Consider the following 22,685-nt stretch of genomic DNA (forward strand, 5'->3'; position numbering starts at 1 on the left):
AAAAAAAAAAAAAAAGAATCATTTCCCTAGGGGTGGCTCAGTTGGTTGAGCATCTGGCTCTCAATCTCAGCTCAGGTGTTGATCTCAGGGTCATGAATTCCGGCCCCGTGCTGGGCTCCACGCTGGGCATGGAGCCTACTTAAAAAAAAAAATTCCCTTGCCAAGACCATCATCCACCTCTGGACTCGAACGACTCCATTTGTAAGACAGACGAGGAGCCCCCCCGCACTGGAACAGTGGTTGTCTGATTGCCCATGGCTCGTTCCCTTCCCAGTGTCCTCCAACCTCTGCTTTATATCTTGGTGAGAAACTTCCTCCAGCCTGACACCTCTCCCCATCTGTGGAGTGAAATCCAAATGGCAGAGGCATTTAAAAATATAGGGTAGTGGATTTTCTAAAACTGTCTCTCGTTCCACCCCTCAGTCCCGGTAATTCATTACACCAGGAAAACTCATTCCCCAGCACTTCGCCTGGCACAGAGGAGCAACGGAATAGTTACTTTTGAATCGATGGGTCGTTTGACAGATTGGCAGTCCCACTCGTTCTTTTACTACTCTAGGGCCCATCCCCTATCAAGCCAGACTTACTGAGTGGCTGCTGCCTGCTTGTGCTGTAGGGGCTGTTTATAAACCTATTAACCTATTAATTCTATAAAAACCAGGGCCTGGATGGAAGTTACTGGGTAGACCTTTTGGTCTTTCCTAAAGTCCAGAGATTGGGTTGTTTTGGTGAACCACAAATACTCAAAACCATGAATGATGACACGACATACGAAGAACACTTTCTGGAATATCTACAGAGAATACAAAGGAAACAACAAATTAGTTGCCTGTGAAGAAACCAAGTAGCTAGCGTATGGGATGGGAGACAGACTTTTCCATCTGTACTCTATAATTTTTTAAAGTTTGAACCATGTAATTATATAATCTATTTTTTAAATTAAGTTTAAAATAATAAATGAATGGACTGTGTATATAACATGGAAAACCAATTGCCTAGAAGTAAAATTGTATTTGAGGAAATGTTATTTAAAGTAAGATTTGGGGTGCCTGGGTGGCTCAGTGGGTTAAGCATCTGCCTTCAGCTCAGGTCATGATCTCAGGGTCCTGGGATGGAGTCCTGAATCGGGATCCTTGCTCAGCGGGGAGTCGGCTTCTCCCTCTGCCCTCACCCGCCCCTCGTGCTCTCGCTCTCTCTCTGACAAATAAATAAAATCTTCAAAAATAAATGAATAAATAAATAAATAAATACAGGTGTCCTCCGCATTAAAAAATATGTAAATAAATAAAGATTTGAAAATATGTCTTTTGAGCTAAGAGAGAAAAAAAAAGTGGCTTCTTCCAAAGAGGAAAAAATACTACAGCCAAAAACAATAGAAAAAATTGTAAAAGGAAAGCAATATTGATTTGATGCAACCATTATTCTCACAGCAATGTCAAACAATAAAACATCTGAAGACAATGGCAATTCAAAAAAATATTTTACTATGTTGTAAGAGCCGTCTCTTCAACTATAGATTTTATTTTCTTATATGTGTAATTAAAAATATATATAATTGCTAAAGATGTTTTAAGGGACTAGTATATTATTTTTTTTAAAGATTATTTATTTGAGACAGAGAGAGAGCGAGTGAGCACAAGCAGGGGGCAGAGGGAGAGGAAGAAGCAGACTCCCCGCTGAGCAGGGAGCCTGACACGGAGCTCAGTCCCAGGATCCTGAGATCATGACCTGAGCGGAAGGCAGACATTCAACCGACTGAGCCACCCAGGCGCCCCGTGACCACTATATCAAAAAAAAAGTGACCAGTATATTTTTGACATCAGTAGGCAATGATTTGGAGTTACGTCTTTAACCCTCAAATGAAATAACCCAAATGGGTCTCCTGTAACCTATTAACTCTATAAAAGCCTTGACCAGGAATCTTCAAACACTAATGTCCTTTAATGGATCTACAAATATGGAAAAAGCTTTTAGGTGACAATTTTCTTATTATAAAAGGAAAATTCAACAAAATCCCATTAACAATGAATTGGTCACATTACACAGTCCAGTTTTGTAGGAGTAAGTGTTGTTAGCTGTCTATGTCAGTAAAATCTTGACCCGCTTAGAGTATATCCTCTTCGATCACTAAATACACAGGCAGATCCCGGGTCTCATTTCTTACTCTGGAAAACAAAGTTTGGGGTGTATGTTTGTAGAAACTGACATTTCTCTTTTTGGTGTAACTGTTTTTCTTTTGCTTTTCTACACTTTTCTGGAAAATAAATTCAAGGATAGATTACCCCTGCCTGAGTGGGTTATTCTAAACAAATATTTTGAGGTCTAGGGGTACTATTTCCTTTCTTCCCCCCTCAGAGTTCAGACCATTTGAGAACAGACACAAAGAGCCAGTGAAGATGAAGGACTCCACTCTTTCCAAAATCTATTATCCCATTATTGAGACATCACTTTACCTATTTCTTTCTCCCTCAGGTGTTCCATTGGCCATCATGTCTTTTCTAAATGGGCCTCCTTGTCATTATCTGTTCATCCCTTAGCTCACGAATGATGAAGAAATCCACAATGTCGGAACTTCCTTGACCTTTGGATTTGGCACGTTGACCTGCTGGATCCAGGCTGCACTGACGCTCAAAGTCAACATCAAGAATGAAGGACGGAAAGTTGGAATTCCACGAGTTATTCTCTCAGCATCCATCACTCTCTGTGTGGTCCTCTGTATCCTTTGAATGTGAAAAGAAGGTGCTTTGACAGTGAGAGTAAAACCCAGATACGTAGATGAGAAAATCGCCATTTTCAATTGGTTAGGATATTGGTCAGATTATCTCAGAATCTTAGACAAAAGACAACAGTAATGGATATAAAAACAAAAACTCTCAGGCCTCTTTTTTATGCCAAAGAGGAGATGGAGAACTAAAAATAAAACAAGCTCTGCCTTCTCAAAATTGTTTCTATCTGTAGGTGGTGTTCCTTATCATTAATGATGTAAAAGTTTCCCTTGATGAAAAGCATAACGAAGATGCATAACGAAAGTGGGGATTGTTTTTCCCTTACATCTTAAAAAAAAAGTTAATTTGTGACTTTATTAATGGCCCTGTTATTTCGTTTAATTTGCAGAGGAGAACGTGGCAGGCCTCCTGTGTCACACCTTGGACTTCAACTTATCCACTCAGTAACAAGCAGAGAAACCAGGAAAAGCTTAACCCCAAACACATCCCAGGAGACTAGCCCGGGAGGGAGCACGGTGACCCCACCTACCGGTAGCGTGGCCCAATAGAAGCCGGCCAGTTCCAGTGCGACCAATCAGATCAGCCACTTGTTCTGTGGGGCAGAGTGATCTTAAGTGCTCACTCCAATAGGTTCTCCTCAGAAACCAGAGAGGAAGGGAATAAGGTTCCTAGGTGGTAGAATGTATAGCTAACCCCATTACATCTTCGGGCACGTAATCGCCAACATTTATTAGGCTCTTATCATGTGCTAGGCATTATTCTAAGCACTTTAAATGGATCAACTCTTTTAATCCTCCTTTAACAAGAATAGTAAGGACAGAGATAATTTACCCAAGATCACACTCTGTATGCAGCGATCTCGACTTAAACTCAGGCACAGTTTGAACTCTTCACCACCACACCCTTTCGCCTTAGGGAAAGTGGCTTTAAAATATGAAAACGTTTGTGGTTCAGAGATGTCCTGTAGTTACTGGAGTCTTTGGAGTCTTTATTTCTTCTTTCCTAACTGCCAACCATGTGACTGGTTTTTTGAAGTTCTGCAGCACCTTAGAGAACAATTAAGGACTGGAGAATCAAGCCAAAACTCGTGCTTATGGCTAGCCACTTGATAAAATATTTTATGAGTAAAAAGGTCAGAATTCTGGTATGAGATTTGAAGATTTATCCCTTCCCCACTAACTTAATAATATTGCTTTGCCATTATTTCGAGCCCTCAGTCAGAAGAGTATGTACAGACTTTATTTTGCGTTTTCAGCTTATACCAAACAATCCTGACCTGTGTTGTTCCTGAACATTTGGAACCCTGCCTTGGTTCCCAGGTGAACAGATCCAGGCCTTCTCAGGACAGCAGAGTCTGGCTGAAGTAGTTTCACCGTATTCTTTTGCTCTCTGAAAATTTCCCAAGATTTTAAGTGTAAGTTCTGAAGATAGAGCTAATTCCAAGGGAGCATTTCTGATTTTTCTTTAAAAATGTATTTAGACCTTGGCCTCTTGGCTTCTTACTAAAGCATGCTTTGAAACATTCTCCTTCCCAGCTCCTACCGCCTGTATACTGGTGTGTGTGCGTGTACACTCCATAGAGATTCAGGCATAGGAGTCTCATTTGTTGTTTTAATAGTGAAAACTAGCAGAAAAGGAGGAGGGGCCGCTTACACGGTATTAGCACCGTAGAGACAAAGCTTCGATGTAGGTGATTAGTGATTTGATATGTTCAAAATTGTTTCTGCAGATAGAAAGGTGATTATGAATCCAGTCACTTGCAGTGATTTTTTAAAGGGAGATTTCTTTTTCTGGCCAACTAATTTTGGGGGGAATTTTAATCCTCTTGCTAATCTCACAGATTATTAGGCAGCGGTACAGCTGCACGCCTGGCCCGGGAGTCCGAGTCCTTGTATTTGAATTCCGGCTCTACCAGTTAACACCTCGGTGACCTCAGGCAAGTTACTTAACCATCTGGACTCAGTTTCCCTACTTTTAAATGAACTGATGATAATAGGATTGCTGTGGGGATTAAGTTAGATTTTCCACGCAAGCACCTAGACGGATGTCTGGCACAAAGGAAGAGCTCAGTAATGGACTTCGGATTATTCATGCAAGTCGTGTGTTCAGCAAGCTGTCAAGCTAAGTTCTGCTGATGGGGGGGGCGGGGAGTGAGCCTTTTCTTGTAGCCTGTCCCTGTCCAGAAAAAAGCCCAGTTTTAATGAGGCTGATGGGGGTACTTTCCTTGACTGCTGCTCCCCAGATTTCATCCTCATGGCCCAAGGCATCCACATGTACGCAGCCAGGGTCCAGTGGGGTCTGGTCATGTGCTTCCTGTCTTATTTTGGCACCTTGGCTGTGGAGTTCCGGCATTACCGTTACGAGATTGTTTGCTCTGAGTACCAGGAGAATTTCCTAAGCTTCTCGGAAAGCCTGTCCGAAGCTTCTGAATATCAAACCGACCAGGTGTAACCTATCAGCTTTTCCTTGCCTGTGAGGTGGGTGTGCTGGGAGAAGGAGCCAGGACGCACCCACAGGACTTGGTCCATAACCTCATCACAAATTTTACACACACACACACACACACACACACACACACACACGTTCATGGCCACATTTGCCAAATGAGCTTTTCAGGGCAAGTTACTTCTTTAACGAAAAAGCACAAGCCCTTATGTGTCGAAATACATGCTGTTACACTGAAAATATATGCACGACAGAGCAAGAAGCTTGTGCATGATCACTTCTCTTTTCCCTCTCCCCCCCCAGTACTCCCTGCTCTTCTCATTCTCTTCACGTATTTCAGACATTGTGATCACCCTACCACAGAGTAGGGCGGGCCAAATGTAACATGGGAATAATGCCAACTCCCAAAGTTGCCTTCAGATCCAAAGGGCTTGGAACCAGCTCAGGAGGAAGTTCTGAATCTGGCACTAATACTATTGAATGGACTGAGTATCATCAAGAACTTCCCCATAAAAACTCCCTTCATCACTGTTCAGTGGTCAGCTGTTTGGAGTCAATGAGAGGAATATGCTACAAGCCCACCACCACGATTTGGACTTTACCGTGACTGAGAAATATTTCCAAATGTGAATATTCGTAGGGACGTGGTCTGCCAGGCATGGAACAAGATGGGGGCAGTGAGGGTATGGTTTCGTTTTTGCTTCCATAGTATGCTATGTATGGCTTTTGTTTTATATTTCATAGTTTGCCTTCTTTTTTTCTTTAAGTAACACCATGGGTCTCTCAAGACCTCATGGACAAAGAAGATGTAGGCCAAATGCAAGAGCTGAGCTTGTTTTGGGTTCAACCATGATAAAAGCAAAAAAAAAAAAAAAAAAAAAAAAAAAAAAAGGTGACCTGCAGGCTTCATTTGCTGCTTTTATGTTCAAAGCTAAGAAAATGTTCACAGAAAAGCACAAAGAAATATTTGTGGAGGTAATAAGAGCTCCTGCTGGACATTTACAAAAGGAGTCTTAGAGCATCTTGTTTTAAGTCCAGATCAAGGGAGAGCTACTTAATATGTATCTATAGCTCAAATTTAGTATTTGGTGGTGGGGGGGGGGGTTTAAGGGCTTTTTCATACTTGGAATTTGTAGAAACCAACTAAACAAATCACCCTTCCCCCAAACCAACTGGCATGGCTGATCCCTTACTGCCCAACATACACGTTTCACCCACGAAGAGTTTAGAACGCAAACCATAGGCCTAGGCTTTTGAGGCTGTGCTTCATAAAGAGCAGAATTCCGAGTTCAAAATGCCCTGGAGTGGGCCACGTTGACAGAGCCTCCATGAGTGCACTGTTTCAAGAAGTCCCCAAATGTACTTCACAGGAGCCTGGGATCTCATGGAATATAATGTGAAAAACATTGTTTTTTAATTCAACCCAAACTCAGATTCTTGAGGAAGGGGTCCATCCATGACTTTTCATCTCTGTATTTCTCTCTGCCTCCCAGCACAGTGCCTGGCACGTAGAGGTGCTCAACAAATGTTGTTAAATAGAGTTACTGGTAATTTAAGCGTAGGAGAAAGGAGTATCAGAGAAAGATTCAAAGATGAGAGAACAGGTGACTGTTTCAAGCAAGACAGGAATGGAAAGAATCCTAGAGAAGGATCAGGTTGGGGTGAGAACACCTATGAGTGATAGGTGAAATGTGAGGAAAAGAATCAAGCAGAGAGCATTCTCCTAGGAAAAAGGCATCTTACTGTAAATAGTCCAAGGTGACATTTATTATTTTTGAATACTGCTTTTGGGTTTGTTTTTTCATTTTTATATTTTAAAAATTTTATCAGAAAACAAAGATTTATGAAGTTTTCTTTTACTCTACACAATCCAAATTAAACAGCTTTTGGTGATGCACTGTACACTTTCTTAAGAGTATATCTAAATAGCACAGTTTAGCAGAATCAAGCAATGACTGGCATTATTCATTGGGATCTGACCACTAAATAAAATTCTTTTATGCAGAATTATGATTTGTCTCTTACACTAACATTTCTTCTGTGATACTGATACTAAAGTCCATCAGACATTCTGTTGAAAATATACTTCAGTGGGGCGCCCGGGTGGCTCAGTCAGTTAAGCGTCAGCCTTCGGCTCAGGTTATGATCCCGGGGTCCTGGGATCGAGTCCCGTGTCAGGCTCCCTGCTCAGCGGGGAGTCTGCTTCTCCTTCCCCTTCTGCCCCTCCCCACTCTCGTGCTCTCTCGCTTTCAAATAAATAAATAAAATCTTAAAAAAAAAACAAACCAGAAAATATACCTCAGTGTTATATTGGTAGCATATTTCTAGCGTGTTTTCCAATACCCACAGCCAATTCTCTGATTCTCTGGACACCAACTGGATGTCCTACAATTCAGTTCAATTCTAACACTACCCAGAGTTACTGTCAGTCCCACAAGACTGCCCTCACTCACTTCAGATGCTAGTCCCAAGTACTGGGTCCCAGGTTACCCACACTTCTTTCCAACTTGGTTATTCAATTGGTAGGGAAGGGGGGGGTCCCACAACTCCCTTCTCTTTTAAGTTAGATAATTTGCTAGAATGGCTCCAGGAACTCCAGAAAACACTACTTCCATGCGCCTGCTTATTATAAAGGATATAACTCAAGAACAACCAAATGAAAGAGTCAGATAGGGCAAGGAAGGGGAGGGATGCAGAGGTATGCCATCCTCCCAACAATTCCATGTGTTCACCATCCCAGAAGCTCTCTGAATCTCTCTGTGCAAGAGTTTACAGAGCTCAATTTCCAGCACCCTCCCCCACATCTGCTTCTGGAGATTGGTCAAGAGGTCTAATCCCTTGGTCTTTCTGGTGACCAGCTCAATCCTGAGGCTATCTGGGAGCCCCCTCCCTAAGTGACCTCATTAGCATAAAATCGGGCTTACTATGAATAACACAAGTCAATTCTACCACTAGGGAAATTTGAAGAGTTTTAGCAGCTCTGTGGCAGGAACCTAGGACAAAGACCAAATATATTTTTGTTTTAGGCCACATATATAAATCAAGATCAAGATTATAGTACTTCCTAGGAGTTAAGAACCACAGGATTCTTCTCAGAGGCCAAAACCAGGGACTCTGTGTTTGGAATGAGTATGCCCGGAGGATCTAATGCAGACGGCCCAGAGAACAAAGTTTGAAATGAACTAAACTTCATTTTGGTAGTCCAACTAGGTCTCTTGAAGAAAAGTTCTCCTCCTAGTTAGGAGAGCAATATCTCTAAAACAACGTTAACATTTTAAAGGTTCCATCGTTTTCTACTGAATGGAGAACTGACTGTGGGTGAAGTTTGACCACCTGTTACTGGGTCTTCTTTGCCCCTGGTGTGGGAAAGTGAAACTTTCATATCCTAGACTTGGTCATCTGCTGGTTATAATGGAGACTGGAACATCAGTTCATTTTTGCTTAGGCATTGTGTCATTTGGGGTACGTTGGGTTTTGCTGTCCCAAAATAAAAGGAATAAAACTTAAGTTCACTTCTCATACGAGAGGTCTATCCAGGGTTGGTAAGGGGACCGTGCTCAGTGCTATAACTCGGACCCCGGCTGACAGAGGCTTCATCCCCACATATGCTTCGCCGCTGTTGCCGACAGAGCACTGGTTCTCGACGATTCTACTAGAAGTGACAAACATCACGTAGCTTACATTTCATTGGTTAGGACACATTGCACAGTCTTATCTGAGAGCCATGCTCCCACCATGCAGCCAGATGGGAGGAACATTTTTGTGAACAGCCTATGACTGCCACAGGGTTCACATTAAGTTTTTAAGACTTCTTTGGTCACTGTCATTCCTTTGAAGCAGGAGTAATGAAGAATCAGTGAAGAACCATCATCCTAAAGAAATTGGGGAAAGGTGTGATCTATGGAGTTGAGATAGAGCACCAAATCACCATATGAAGAACCATGCAAATAATAAATGAGAGAAATGCAATTCCACGGAACATCTTGACCACATCTACATTGTTTCCCCAGAGCAATGGGGATCAACAGTTTGGGGGAAGAGAAGCATTCTGCATATGAAAGAAGCTGGATTTCACAATCCTCAGCTTCCTATCAGTTCAGATTCCCTATTATGAGGGCTCCAACAAACAGCAAATACCCAAATATGAAGTCCAAAGAAGGGAGCGTGCGTGACAAGGCTAGGTCCCTCACTGGAAAAGCAAAGGTCTTTTCATCAGCATAAAATATGCTTTTATTTCTCCTATCTTAGAAAAAAAAGTCCCCAGGCACCTAGCTGGCTCAGTCAGTAGAGCATGCGACTCTTGATCTCAGGGTCATGAGTTCAAGCCCCATGGTGGATGTAGAGATTACTTTGAAAAGATTTTTTAAAAGTCCCTATTTGCTGTCTCCAGTCCCTCTCTAATTTTCTCTTGAACCCAGCCTAATCATTGGAGCTCTTACTTCTGCCACTTCGTGGAACTGCTTTACTCATTCTCCAGAGACATCGTGATAATATATACGATGGTTAGTTCTTTTACAACCTTATCTAGACCCATAAGCACTACTTAGCAATTTGATCAATCCCTCCCCCTTCTCTGCTTAAAACGTTTTCTTCACTTTCCAGAGATCATTCCCTCTTAATTCATTTCCTGCTTCACTGTCCATGCTTCTGCATCCTTTGCTGGGCCTTCTCCCTGACATCTTCACATTGGAGTGTCCCATGCCTCCGTCCTTGGAACTCTTCCTTTCCTATCTACATCCACTCTGCTGGTGACTTCATCCAGTCTTCTTCTTTTAAATGCTGCCACATGCAGACCTCTCCCAATTCACCGGCTCAGACTTTTCTCCTGGATATTCAACTAACTTGTGACCTCTCCACTTGTCATGTCAAGTACAGTAAGTCCTAATCTTTAGACTCATTCCTCCCAGAGTCTTCCCATCTAAGTTAAGGACAACTCATCTTTCAGTTGCTCAGACTGAAACCTTAAAGTAATCTTAAAGTATCTCCTCTTCCTCTCACACCCCACATCTGCCAGCAAATCCAGTCTGCCCTATCTTCAAATTATTCTAGAATCCATCCACTGCTACCCCCTGGTCCAGGTAACTTCCATCTCTCATGGACTTATGAAATAGCCTACAAAAACTGGTCTCTCACTTCCATCATTCGCTCCCTTCAGACTGTCCTCAACACAGCAAAATGCTCTTGTTAAAAGCTAAATGAGATCATCAACACTCCCCTACTTAAAACCCTCCAATGGCTTCTCTTGTACTTAGGCTAAAAACCCCAAGCACTAAAATGCCCTGCAAAGGCCAAGAAGACCTGTCTCTCCACCTTTCATTCTCTTTATTCCATTCTCTCTGCCTCTTTAGGTTCCTCCAGTAGCCAGCATGCTCTGACCTCAGGACTTTTGCACTTGCTGAAAGCTCCACCCTGGACGATCTTCCCCCAGACATTTACATCTCACCTTCTTTACCTCCTTCAAAGTTACCTTCTTACCGAGGCCTACCTGACCTCTAAAACTCAACCCCCTCAAGCGCAACGCAGCATGACTGCTCTTTCCAGCTTTATTTTGCTCAACAGCATTTTGTAAACATGGTCCTGTGATTAGTTAAAATTCTAACATGCAGAACACTGTCTTACACGTTTTACTTAGTTCATTATCTCATTCCCTCTACCCCAAAAATGCAAGCTCCATGAGGGCAGGGATTTTTTTCTTTTTTTAGGGCAGAGATTTTTGCCTGCTCTGTACCTGAGGCAGAGGAAGGCTTGGACTCGGTTCCCATCAACCCTAACCACCCAAACCCAGCATTCCCACAGAGCTCTGCCCTTTGAGTAGTACATCTTCTACGATAGCTAAAACTCTCTGCCCCTTGAATGGTATTATCTTGCAGGAATGCGAAAGGAGGATGCTCACTGAAAGGAGGGACTACAAAGACTGATGAAGACTGGACCAAACCAGTCTGTGCCAAGATGGACCCCAGTGCTGAACTTCCTCCACCTACTTCCTCATTATAAATACTAAAAATCATGCCCAGGGTGGAGAGGTGACATGTTAAGAGAGACGGGCGATACATGTAGAAGCATGTTCTGTCCACTGTGCCCGCACGGCCAACCTCCTGTCTCTCCCTACCCCAACATGCTTAGATGTCCCCCCTCTCCCACCTCAACCCCCCTGAAAACTCTCCCTGGCCTTTGGTCTGAGAGTCAGCCTGCAGGACACTTCCCCATTATGCTGTATCCCTTGTGCATAAGCCCTCACAAAAGCCTTGCCTGGAATTCCCTTTTGGCCTCCTGTCAATTTCCATTGCTTAGAGAGCCCAAGGACCCACGTCTGTCACATACCTGGCAACTAAACAGTGCCCGGCACAGAGTTTAGTGGTTCATAAATACTTTCACAGTAAAGGACTGGTAGCTGCCCGCTTTTCCTTTTTTCTCTCTTTTTTAAAGATTTAATCTCTTATATATGAGCTGCTTGGGGCACCTGGGTGGCTCAGCTGGTTAAGCATCTAACTCTTGATTTCGAATCAGGTCATGATCGCAGGGCTGGGAGATGGAGCCCCGCATCAGCTCTGCACTGGGCATAGTGCCTGAGGATTCTCTCCCTCTCCCTCTGCCACCCCCTGCTCGCACAGTCTCTCTCTCTCTCAAAAAAAATGTGAGCTGCTCAACATTCAAGTTATTTAGGAAACAATGGTAATATAGTGAGATTTCAGAGGATGCAATCGTTCTCCTGCTTCCCATAGCAAACAGCTTTGTGTGTCTTGAAGTTCTACATTATAAAAAGGGTCATTTCTTATAATGTCTGCTGTAACTAGTACATGTTAAAGACCCACGTTCTAAATAGGGCCTGAAATAATCCTCTACAAACTCTGTCAGTACCAGACTTCCTCTCGTGTAGCTTCAAAAATAAAATAGTAGGGATGACTGGGTCCTTACCTCATGAAAACTGCATTTTTTCATGTTTTTATGGTAAGAAGCTGAGCTGACCCTGTAGGCTATATTCAGATTTTTAAATTTAACTCATCAAAAACTCTCCCTACAAATGCTGTTTGGGTCAGGACAAAGAAAAAGCTGTAAGCTGTTGCATGAGTATTTCCAGAGAAAGCAGCACGAAGGGATTTATTTAACAGTCAATATTAGAATAATATCTAATACCACTAGACTTCTGTAAGCCAAATTTAGCTTCGTAGCCAGGGACAGTTAAGAGGAGCTGGAGGAAAAGGGCTTGGACCCAACACAGGAACAAAGTCGGGTGAGGGAGTAACAGTACCCCAGAGACAGACTGGGTGACTCACCTTTTGCATTGCCCTGGTAGGAGACAGTGGTCTCAAATTACAGGGGACTTCCAGATCATATCTCTAATTCTGTTAGGGATGGGAAGGAAGGAACAAACTGGTGGAGGCACGAGGAAAAAGATAATGGGCATCACTTGTTGCCTCTGTCAGGAGGGTGAAGGGAAAGGAAAAATCAGACACTCTGTGGTTCCAGGCCTGGGCATTTGGGAAGATGGGGACACTTGCAACGTCTAGCAGAACAAGAGATGCCGCTGTCTGGAGGGAGGGAGGGAGGGGTGAAGAATGCCATAATCTTGACGCTCCTAACTGCTGCTTTGGCATAGCCCTTTCACAGCCCAGCTATACTGGAAGGGAGGAAGAAGTGTGTCCGCTGCTCAGCACCATTTAACCCACCAGGGACTGTTCCAATTACTGTGGCTGCCCAACCAATCACCGGAAAACGCAGCGGCATAAAATCACCATTACTATGCTCGCAGAGGCTGGGGGTCAGAAATTCAGACAAGGCATGGCAGAGACAGCCGTTTCTGCTCCTCGAGGTCTGGGTCTCAGCGGGCAGACTTGAGGGCTGGCCGTCAGTTGGGGGCCCTAGTTCCTCTCGTCCTGGTCTCTCCACCTGAGTGAATTTGGGCTCCTTCACAGCATGGAAGCTGGCTTCCCCAGAGCAAGTATCCCGACCCCAGCTCCTGCAGAAAGGATATGGATGCTGTAGCCTTTTTATAACCTAGCCTGGAGAGTCAAAGTCCTAGTGTGAAAAGAGCAGGTGGGAGGACAGCAGTGAAAACACCCTCCAAAACACCAACATACACACTGGCAAAACCCGCCAAAATCAACTCTTTCAGCATTCTGGAAACTAAGTAAAAGCTCGCAGCAACCAGGGGGATGCTTAATCAAGAAAATCTAGCTGACTCTCAGTAAAAACAGAGAACTTTGTGGTGTTTTAGCTTATACTGGTCCCACGCCAGGCCCCCAGCTCAGTGGTGGCCTTGAAAGTAACAGCCTGTATTTCTGGTGCAGGAAAGAGTACCAGAAGGACAACAATGGGCCTCATTCACTAGGAATTACGCTTTTGAACTATGTATCAATCAGCCTGGGCTGCTATAACAAAATACCACAGACAAGCGGTTTTAAACAACAGAAGTTTGTTTTCTCACCCTTCTGGAAGGCTGAGAAGTCCAGGGGTTCTGGCTGATTTGATTTTTGGTGAGGGCTCCCTGGTGTGTCTCTTTTTCCTCTTATACAGGTATCAATCTGATTGGATTAGGACCCCACCCTTATAACCTCACTTAACTTTACCTCCTAAAAGCCCAAATCTCCAAATCTCCAAATAGTTACATGGGAGGTGAGGGCTTCCCAACACACAAATTTGAGAGAGGTGGCAGTGGGGGGCACGAGAAACCCAATTCAGTCCATAGCAACCTGTTCGGTGGCTCCTTGGAGGACTGGCTCAAAGGGTTCACCTTTATCTTAGGTAACTAAGAATTCTGCCAGTGCCAAGGGAGCTACCGACGGGCATGTGTCGAAACCATTTAAAGGCAAATGTGTTAGTCACAGCTACCTGGAGCAATGGGTAACAGTTGGGGCAATAATCGAGGAACGGAAAAGCTTGAGAGGAAAGAGTAGAGAATGAGATGCTTTGGCAAGTAAGGGCTTTGGAAAGCTCTGACATTTCCCGGTGTTATGCGTTGAACTGTCACCCCCCCAAAATATATTGAAGTCCTAATCCCCAATACTTCTGAATGTGACCTTAACTGGAAATAGGCTCACTGCAGATGTAATTAGTTAAGATGAGGTCGAGCTGGAGTAGGGTGGACCCCTAATCCAACCGTACCCCAGTGCTTGTGAGCCAGCCACATGAAGATGGAGAGGAAGAGGGCGAATGGCTCACGAAGATGGGAGGTGGAGCTACAGCAATGTGTCTATGAGCCAAGTAACGCTAAGGCTTGTCGGCTGTCATGAGAAGCTCAGAGGCATGGCAGGCTCTCCTTCAGTGCTTCCAGAAGGAACCGACCCTGCCAACACCCTGATTTCAGACTTCCGGCATCCAGAACTGAGATAATAGATTTGTTTCTTTAAGCCACCCTATTAATTGTTCTTTGAAGCCCTAGGAAACTAATACAAATAGGTCAGTTTTAAAAAAAGGTATATTTGTTTGTAACTCCTTTTTTTCCTCCTGATTTAAAAGACATGACACAGGGCGCCTGGATGGCTCAGTTGGTTAAGCGACTGCCTTCAGCTCAGGTCACGATCCTGGAGTCCCAGAATGAAGTCCCGCATCCGGCTCCTGCTTCTCCCTCTGACCCTCGGCCCTCTCATGTGCTCTCTCTCTCAAATAAATAAATAAAATCTTAAAAAAAAAAAAAAAAAAAAGACACAACACAGAGCAGTAATTCTAAATCTGGTGATGGGCGCACAATGTACAAAGATGTCACTTGGACCACGACATAAGCAGGGGGAGAGGAAAGCTGGCTGGGAGTAAGCTGGATGTGTATCTTATTACCAGACAAAATTGAAGGGACAAATGGTTCAACAATAATAGATGGAGCACTCAGTATTCTGCACCTCAATAATGGACTAAACAACTAGAGAGAAGATGAATGAGGCAACAGAAGACTGAAGCAACACTATCCACCAACCAGACCTTAACAAACACCTCCAGACCTCTACCCGACAGCAGCCAAATATGCATTTTTCTTCAGTGCACAAAGAACATTCTCCAGTACAGACCATATGCCAGGCCACAAAACAAATCTTGATACATTTTAAAAGATCATACAAAGTATGTTCACGAAGTAAATGGCATGAAATGAGAAATCAATGAACAGAAGGAAATTTAGAAAGTTGACAAATATGTGGAACCTAAACAACACCCTCTTAAACAACCAATGGTTTAAAAAGAAATCACAAGGGAAATTAGAAAATACTTTGAGACGATGAAAACAAAACGCAACATACCAAACCTACAGGATGCCGTGAGAGCAGGGCTGGGAGGTAAATTTAAAGCTATGACTACATTGAAAAAGAAGAAAGATCTCAAGGCAATAACCTAACTTTCCCCCTGAAGGAACTAGATGAACAAACTAAATGCAAAACAAGCAGAAGGAAAGAAAGAAGAGAGTGGAGATAAAAATACAGAATCCATGAAACTACAAGTTGGTTCTTTGAAAACAAAATGGATACAAACAAAACTGATAAACCTTTAGCCGCACCTTCCCTCCTCAACTTTTGTTCCTAGCACTGAAGACACTGCACTTGTCTCATCCAAGGGCCACGGCCATTCACAACTTACTTGAATTCTTGGCGGCATCAGACACACCCAAGCACCCTCTTCTTTACTGGGCTCTCCTGCCCACTCTCTTGGTTTTCGTCCCTTGGTGCCAAACCATTTCTAGCTCCTTTGCTGGCTCTCTCCTTGCTGTTCTCTACTGTTGGAAACTAAGAGCTCTGTCCAGGTTCTCTATCAACAAACTTTTCTTATTTGGCCACAGCTCATGGCTTTGTTGTTGTTGTTCACTGTTTATTGACTGCCTCCCCCAAGAACGTATGCACCTGGAGAGTAGGATAGGACTTTGACCCCTTACAGCAAATTCATTACAGATGCCCTTAAATAGAACAAATGTTAACAGTTTGTACATTTTGCCCCCAGGATTTCTCCCAGCTGCCCCGATTTCTTTTATGCATGTGCACACACAGACACACAAGACATGTTACATGGTTTGTTTGGTTTTTTTAAAAACACATACCTCAACATCGATATTTGAATGAATGACTTGGGCTAAATCTAAATGACTTGGGCAAAGAAGGTGAATTCTACTCCTGCTGGTTACTCCAATGTGTTAGCAAAAACTGAAAATGATTCTTAAATATTAGGTTAAAGATAATAACGTGCCATCTGGGGCTCAAATAGTGGGATAATAAATTTGGCACATACTATATTCAACTCTGTACTCTGATGGGAATTTTTTTTAAGATTTTATTTATTTATTTGACAGAGACACAGCGAGAGAGGGAACGCAAGCTGGGAGAGTGGGAGAGGGAGAAGCAGGCTTCCTGCTGAGCAGGGAGCCCGACGCGGGGCTCGATCCCAGGACCCTGGGATCATGATCTGAGCCGAAGGCAGATGCTTAACGACTGAGCCACCCAGGCGTCCCCTGATGGGAATTTTAAACCTGAAAACAAGTCCTTTTTCATACTGCAGTTGGAAAAACTGGCTATCCAAAAATGGGTTTTTGTTATTTTTATGTGACTTAGGGAATAAAGGGGAAGAGGAATATTAATGGTTGGATTTTATTCAGGATTATTGCCATTTTTTCCAAACCGCTCTGACTCTTGCAACATCATGCTACAGGCTTTTAAGGATAATGAACTTTACTCATTTTTCTCTCCTAAGGCCACCTCTTAGCTACATCTGCTGTATCTGGTGGCCTCACACTTGATAAGGTCTCTGGAGAAACAGCACCATCTGCTGGGCAAACACTGCTGTGCACCCATCTCAGCAAATCGCCAGCTGCTCTCAATCTTTACCTTTCCTTGTGCAACTCCAAACTGGACATCAGTTCAGGTTAGCAACTAAGGCTTGTCTTCCAGAAGGCCAAACAGGAAGCCCTGCTACTCCAGAAATGCTGATAAGATCAGAGAAACCCCTTTGTCTGAGGCTCCCCTTCTAAGAAATCAATTTGGGTTTTGGAGGTGCTTGGTTGGTTCAGTTGGTAGGGCTCACGACTCTTGATGTTGGGGGTTGTGAGTTTGAGCCCCATACTGACTGCAGAAATTACTTAAAAATAAAACCTTTAAGGCACCTGGGTGGCTCATTTGGTTAAGCATCTGCCTTCGCTCAGGTCATGATCCCAGGGTCAGGCTCCCTGCTCAGCGGGGAACCTGCTTGTCCTTCTCCCTCTCCCTCTGCCCCTCCCCACCCCCACCCCCCGTGTGTGTGTTGTGTGTTGTGTGTGCGTGTGTGCGCACACGGCTCTCTCTCATAAATAAAATTTTTTTTTAAATAAAAAAAATAAAATCTTTCAAAAAAAAGAAAAACTTTAAGAAATCAACTTGGGTTTTGATCCAAGATTGGAAATCAGTGCCATTGTAAGAAAGCACAACTGAGGTAGATTAACAAACAGGAATAAAAAAGGCCACAGTTTTAAGAAGCCTTTCTTCCCTATATTCTCTGCAAACAAAATGCTGAGAAAATTTAATGCCTTTGATCTCTTTTTGGAAATTCCAGAGGGTGAGATTTTTTTCCTCCTTCCCTTACTAAGAACCATGCATTTTTCTCCATTTACCACCTAGCTCACTACTTGCTTTCTAGGCATTTTTCCTTCCTCTTGACCAATCTATACCTCAAGTTCTTCCTAAGATCCTTTTCTATAACATTTAATTGTGAATGAGTTTCTTAGGGTCTAAGAAATATTCAACTTCTTTTTCCCTTCCTTTCACCTCCCACTTTGACAAACTGAAATTTGATATTGGAACGTTTTCTTTATTCCTGAATCTATTCTCAATTACTTAAAATAAATTAGTCTTGGGATGCCCGGTCTGTCTCTTGATTTTGGCTCAGGTCTGATCTCAGGATCGTGAGATCGAGCCCCCACTGGGCTCGGAGCTCAGGGGATAGATTCTCTCTCTCCCTCTCCCTTTGCCCCTCCCCCCTTCTCTCTCTTTCCCTCTCAATAAGTAAATAAATGTTTTTCTGTTACCCTTTTCATCATGGACAGGAAATGCCTCTTGCTGTAGACTGAATTTCTGTGAACCCCTTGAAATCCATATGTTGAAATCTAACCCCCAAGGTGATGGTATTTGGAGGTGGGGCCTTTGGTGGAACCCTCATAAATGGGATTAGTGCTATATATATGTATATGTATATGTGTGTGTGTATATACATACATACATATATACATACATACATACATACATATATATATATATATATTTTTAAATGTGATCTCTATGCCCAACATGGGGCTCAAACCCAGGACCCCAAGATCAAGAGTCGCATGCTCTACCAACTGAGCCAGTCAAGCACCCCGGATTAGTGCCCTTATAAAAGTAGCCCAAAGAACACTCCTTCGCCCCTTCCGCTATATGAGGTTATAGAAAGAAGACTTTGGTCTGTGAGGAAATGGGCTCTCACCAGACAGTAAATTTGCCAGCACCATGATCTCAGACTTCCCAGCCTCCAGAACCATGAGAAATAAAATTTTGTTGTTTATAAGCCACCCAGGTCTCTGGGATTTTGTGAGAGCGGCCCAAACAGACTATAACAACACCTCTACCTCAATTCTCTTTGGGCCACATACTGAGCACCCTCCTTTTTCTTTAATTCCTTCCTCCCTTTTCTTTTTTCTTTTTTTTTAAGTAGGCTCCAGCGTGGAGCCCAATGTGGGGCTCAATCTCACAACCTTGAGTGAGATCATGGCGTGAGCTGAAACCAAGAGTCGGAAGCTTAGTTGACTGAGCCATCCAGGCACCCCTAATTCCTTTCTAATCTAGGCCCTGGTGCATAATTTTCTCTCATTTCTTCCTTACTTTTCCTATTATTCCTTTGTTGGCATTAAGAGACACCTTTCCTATCATCTTCTCATTAGCTTTTTCGAAAATCATAAGAAGTTCATCACTTTATTGCCATTTATGGCTTTATCATTTACAAAACACTACCATTTCCAAGATTTACTTAAACTCATTTCCCTTTTACTATCCTTCTACATTTTCATAGTCCTCAGACTTCTTAATTAGTTACTAGGAGATAAAAATTATCAACATAAAGTCTTTTATATTCCTTGTCCTCTCAAATTTGCAAAACTTTTTTGTATTCAAGGCATCCCCAAAATTATTCCTCCAGGATTCATTACAGCTTTTCTTGATTAAGGAAACATGCCTCCTTCAAACATTATTTTATGTATCTCAAATGTAAGATTCTCAAAAATCGAAGAAACCCCACTCATAACAGGAATGCTTACTATCCATATGAAATAATACCCAATGAGATCATATATGTATATATAACTCAAATAATAGTCAATAATTTTCCACTGGCATTGCATTAAAACACACACACACACACAAGATTAAGGCAAAAACTAAAATAAAGTTCTTATCTTCTCAGTCTCTCTTCAGTTTGTCTTTTGCTTATGGCAATAGGTGGTATGGCTCAGGAACCTACATAAAACTGAGTGGAGAAGAAAATGTTTTTATTAATCACAACATGAAACTGACATGACATCCCATTAGGATTGAACCAGGATAAATAACACTGTTATAAAATTTACACTCTTCACATCCATTTCAGAGGAAAATATTACATTATTGGGGCTCTTCTAGAAGGGTCTTATGGAATGATTTCAGTAAACCTTTTGTTTTTAGTAAATAGCAACCTATATTCTCAAACTGCTAAAAAGTAGTTAGAAAGGCAACTATAAAATCCATAATGATACCAACTGGCAGGATTAGGACTACTCTGTTAGACAGTAAGTTTTAGCTGTTGTATCAATGCACCGTTTTCATTGGTAAGGCAACCGCTTGCTGGGGGTGCCACAGTGATTAGCTCAAGTTTCTTCAGTAAGAGATGCTTGCTTCATCAAGATTCAAATGAGTTTCCTCTCCCAATTTTGCTCTTTTGGAGCAGAAACAAATGGCTCTGTCTTTTGTACAAGGGAGGCTAATATTTTGAAATTCAGCTGTCACAATCTTCTAACTCATAATTTAAAAGGGGAATGAATTATTATTGGGAATAAGTCTGTGAAATACTTCCAGTTTTTAAAATAACAAGGCTTCTGAATAACTTCTCGAACCTACCTTTCCATGTCGGTAACATGACTTGATAAACATAACACATGTAATCTGCACTGTGGTAATTCTTCTATCAGCTACATTTTGCCCTCCGTAAGGGTTAGAGTTGTGGTTTCAAACAATTTCTACATCGAAAGCATCCTTAAATAAGTTTCCTTTTCACTGAACGGAGATTTTTTTTTTCCACTTATGTGCCCGTGGAAGGCAATTTAAACATACACATATATACACCTGCATACCTATGTGTGTGTATATATGGCTTTTTAAGTAAGTTACTTTCACCATTAGAATAAAACTAGACTACAGGGAGAAGTCTGTGAGGCCAGGCTGGTGCTCCTTACACCTCCTGCTCTACGCTGAGGAGGGCAGGTACAGTTCGCTGAAGGACGTGATGAGGCTGTAGTAAGTCTTCTCATCGTCTGTCAGCCCCGCGTTGCCGGGTCTCACCACCACAGCGACGTGCACATCCGCTTCCTCGGCAGCGCTGGCCTCTATGAGAATCAAAGTACATGTCAGAACCATCAACAGGTGACGTCTGAGATTTGCTTCAAAGTAATCAGGGGCATGTGGGGGAGGAAGAAACAAGTCGGGCTCCTATCTGATCATTGTTGAAACTAGAAGATGGGCATACTGGGGGGGGGAGGGTCTGAGCACATTACTCTTTCTTTTATGTAACTGTAATACTTCCATAATAAAAAATATTTAAAAATACGTGACTGTACCTGGCAGACTAGAATGGGCTAGACGTCCCTGTCCTGGTGTATAGTGAAGAATGTATCCTAGACGTCTGCACTTTTATTAAGTAGTTATGAATGCAGAAGCAAAGAGCCATGTTCTGGCCATGACTTTCCTCCATTCCCTCTCATCAGTCCCACAGAAAACTGAGTGTTTCCCAAAAGTCAGGCTGTCAGTAATAATATCAGTCAGGGAGAGATGGGACAAATGGAAGGCCAAGATCCAATCAGGCCAAAATTCTGGCTGTCACATCAGGAGCCCAAATATGTCCTACTCCCTAGCCAGCCTGCCCATCTTTTTTGCCTGGCAAATTTCTACTCTTCAAAATTCAGCTCAAATATCTTACCTTCCAGAATGACTGCCATGTGGATTAGAGCATCCCATGTGCTCCTTTAGCACTTTGTGTTTAGCTCTATCACCACTCTATGAACGGACACGTTATTACCTGTTGTCTCTCTTCTCATTAGACTGTGAGCGCCTTAAGATCAGTGACTGCATGGGGCGCCTGGGTGGCTCAGTTGGTTAAGCGACTGCCTTTGGCTCAGGTCATGATCCTGGAGTCCCGGGATCGAGTCCCACATCGGGCTCCCTGCTCAGCGGGGAGTCTGCTTCTCCCTCTGACCCTCCCCCCCTCATGCTCTCTCTCTATCTCATTCTCTCTCTCAAATAAATAAATAAAATCTTTAAAAAAAATAAATAAATAAATAAAAAGATCAGTGACTGCATGGTGGGTAAAAGAAAAACAGGACTAGTACAGTAAAACTAGGTAAGCCAGGTAGAGCAGGGGATATCTCTACTATGCCTTGGGCTACATTCCTCTCTCCACTCTGCGTCCATGTGAAAGGTAACAGCTAATGCCTTATATTAGTTTAGCACATACGATGTACCAGGTACTCTTCTAGGAACAGACATATATGAACAAAACAAAGCTCCTGCCTTCGTGGAGCTCCCATTCTCATCTAAATCTTCACAACAAGGTACTACTGAGGTAGTTAGTATTACCATCCCCATTTTAGAGACATGGAAAGTGAGAGCTAGTGAGCGGTAGAGCTAAAGTTTGGGAAAGTGTGAGCCCGACTCTCTGGTCTGTGCTCTAGAACAAGGGCGAGCAAATGATGACCTGACACATGCTTTTGTAAATAAAGTTTTATGAGAACACAGTCATGCCCATTCATCTGTGTATTGTCTATGGCTGCTTTTCCACTACCAGGACAGAGTTTAAGAGTTGTGACAGAGACTGTAGGGCCTGCAGAGCCTAAAATACACTACCTGGCCCTCTGCAGAACGAGCTTGCCAACCCTGCTCTAGAGCAATACTATTCCAAATGTGACCTGTGGACCTGTAGCAGGGGAAGCACCTGCAAGCTTATTAGAAATGCAGAATCTCTGGGGCGCCTGGGTGGCTCAGTCCGTTAAGCATCCGACTCTTGATTTAGGCTCGGGTCATGATCTCAGGGTCATAGGATCAAGCCCTGCATCAGGCTCCGCACTCAGCGGGGAGTCAGCTGGAGATTCTCTTTCTCCCTCTGCCCCTCCCCCGACTCGCTCACTCTCTAAATGAATAAAATCTTTTTAAAAAATAAAAAAAAGAAAAGAAAAGAAATGCAGAATCTCAACTCCCGAACATGGAACTACTGAATTAGGATCTGCAATTTAACACATGACTTCTCAGCACAGAAGGTAAGTTTTGATCAGAAGTTTCGAGGAAAAAAAACTGCCAAGAG

The 22,685-nt window shown here is 42.9% G+C and overlaps 2 protein-coding genes across 10 annotated transcripts in view; one reads left to right on the forward strand and one right to left on the reverse strand.

Moving 5' to 3' along the window:
- The window catches only part of TMEM150C (transmembrane protein 150C), a 74,115-nt gene extending 66,934 nt beyond the window's left edge, over positions 1 to 7,181 (forward strand). For 3 of the 4 annotated variants that reach the window (XM_006745336.3, XM_081812254.1, XM_081812255.1), the window contains 2 exons: positions 2,538 to 2,715; positions 4,969 to 7,181. In XM_006745336.3, the coding sequence (XP_006745399.1) occupies positions 2,538 to 2,715; positions 4,969 to 5,177 (387 nt within the window). In that variant the 3' untranslated portion in view covers positions 5,178 to 7,181. The other variant, XM_081812256.1, reaches the window with a different exon arrangement.
- A 12,431-nt stretch (positions 7,182 to 19,612) lies between these two features.
- Positions 19,613 to 22,685, reverse strand: part of ENOPH1 (enolase-phosphatase 1) — a 37,152-nt gene continuing 34,079 nt past the window's right edge. For all 6 annotated transcript variants that reach the window (XM_081812249.1, XM_081812253.1, XM_006745337.3 and 3 more), the window contains one exon: positions 19,613 to 20,718. In XM_081812249.1, the coding sequence (XP_081668375.1) occupies positions 20,579 to 20,718 (140 nt within the window). In that variant the 3' untranslated portion in view covers positions 19,613 to 20,578. The remainder of the gene's footprint in view (positions 20,719 to 22,685) is intronic.

This window comes from Leptonychotes weddellii, chromosome 2, assembly GCF_054177405.1.
Source record: "Leptonychotes weddellii isolate Sample4059 chromosome 2, ASM5417740v2, whole genome shotgun sequence".
NCBI classification, from domain to species: domain Eukaryota; kingdom Metazoa; phylum Chordata; class Mammalia; order Carnivora; family Phocidae; genus Leptonychotes; species Leptonychotes weddellii.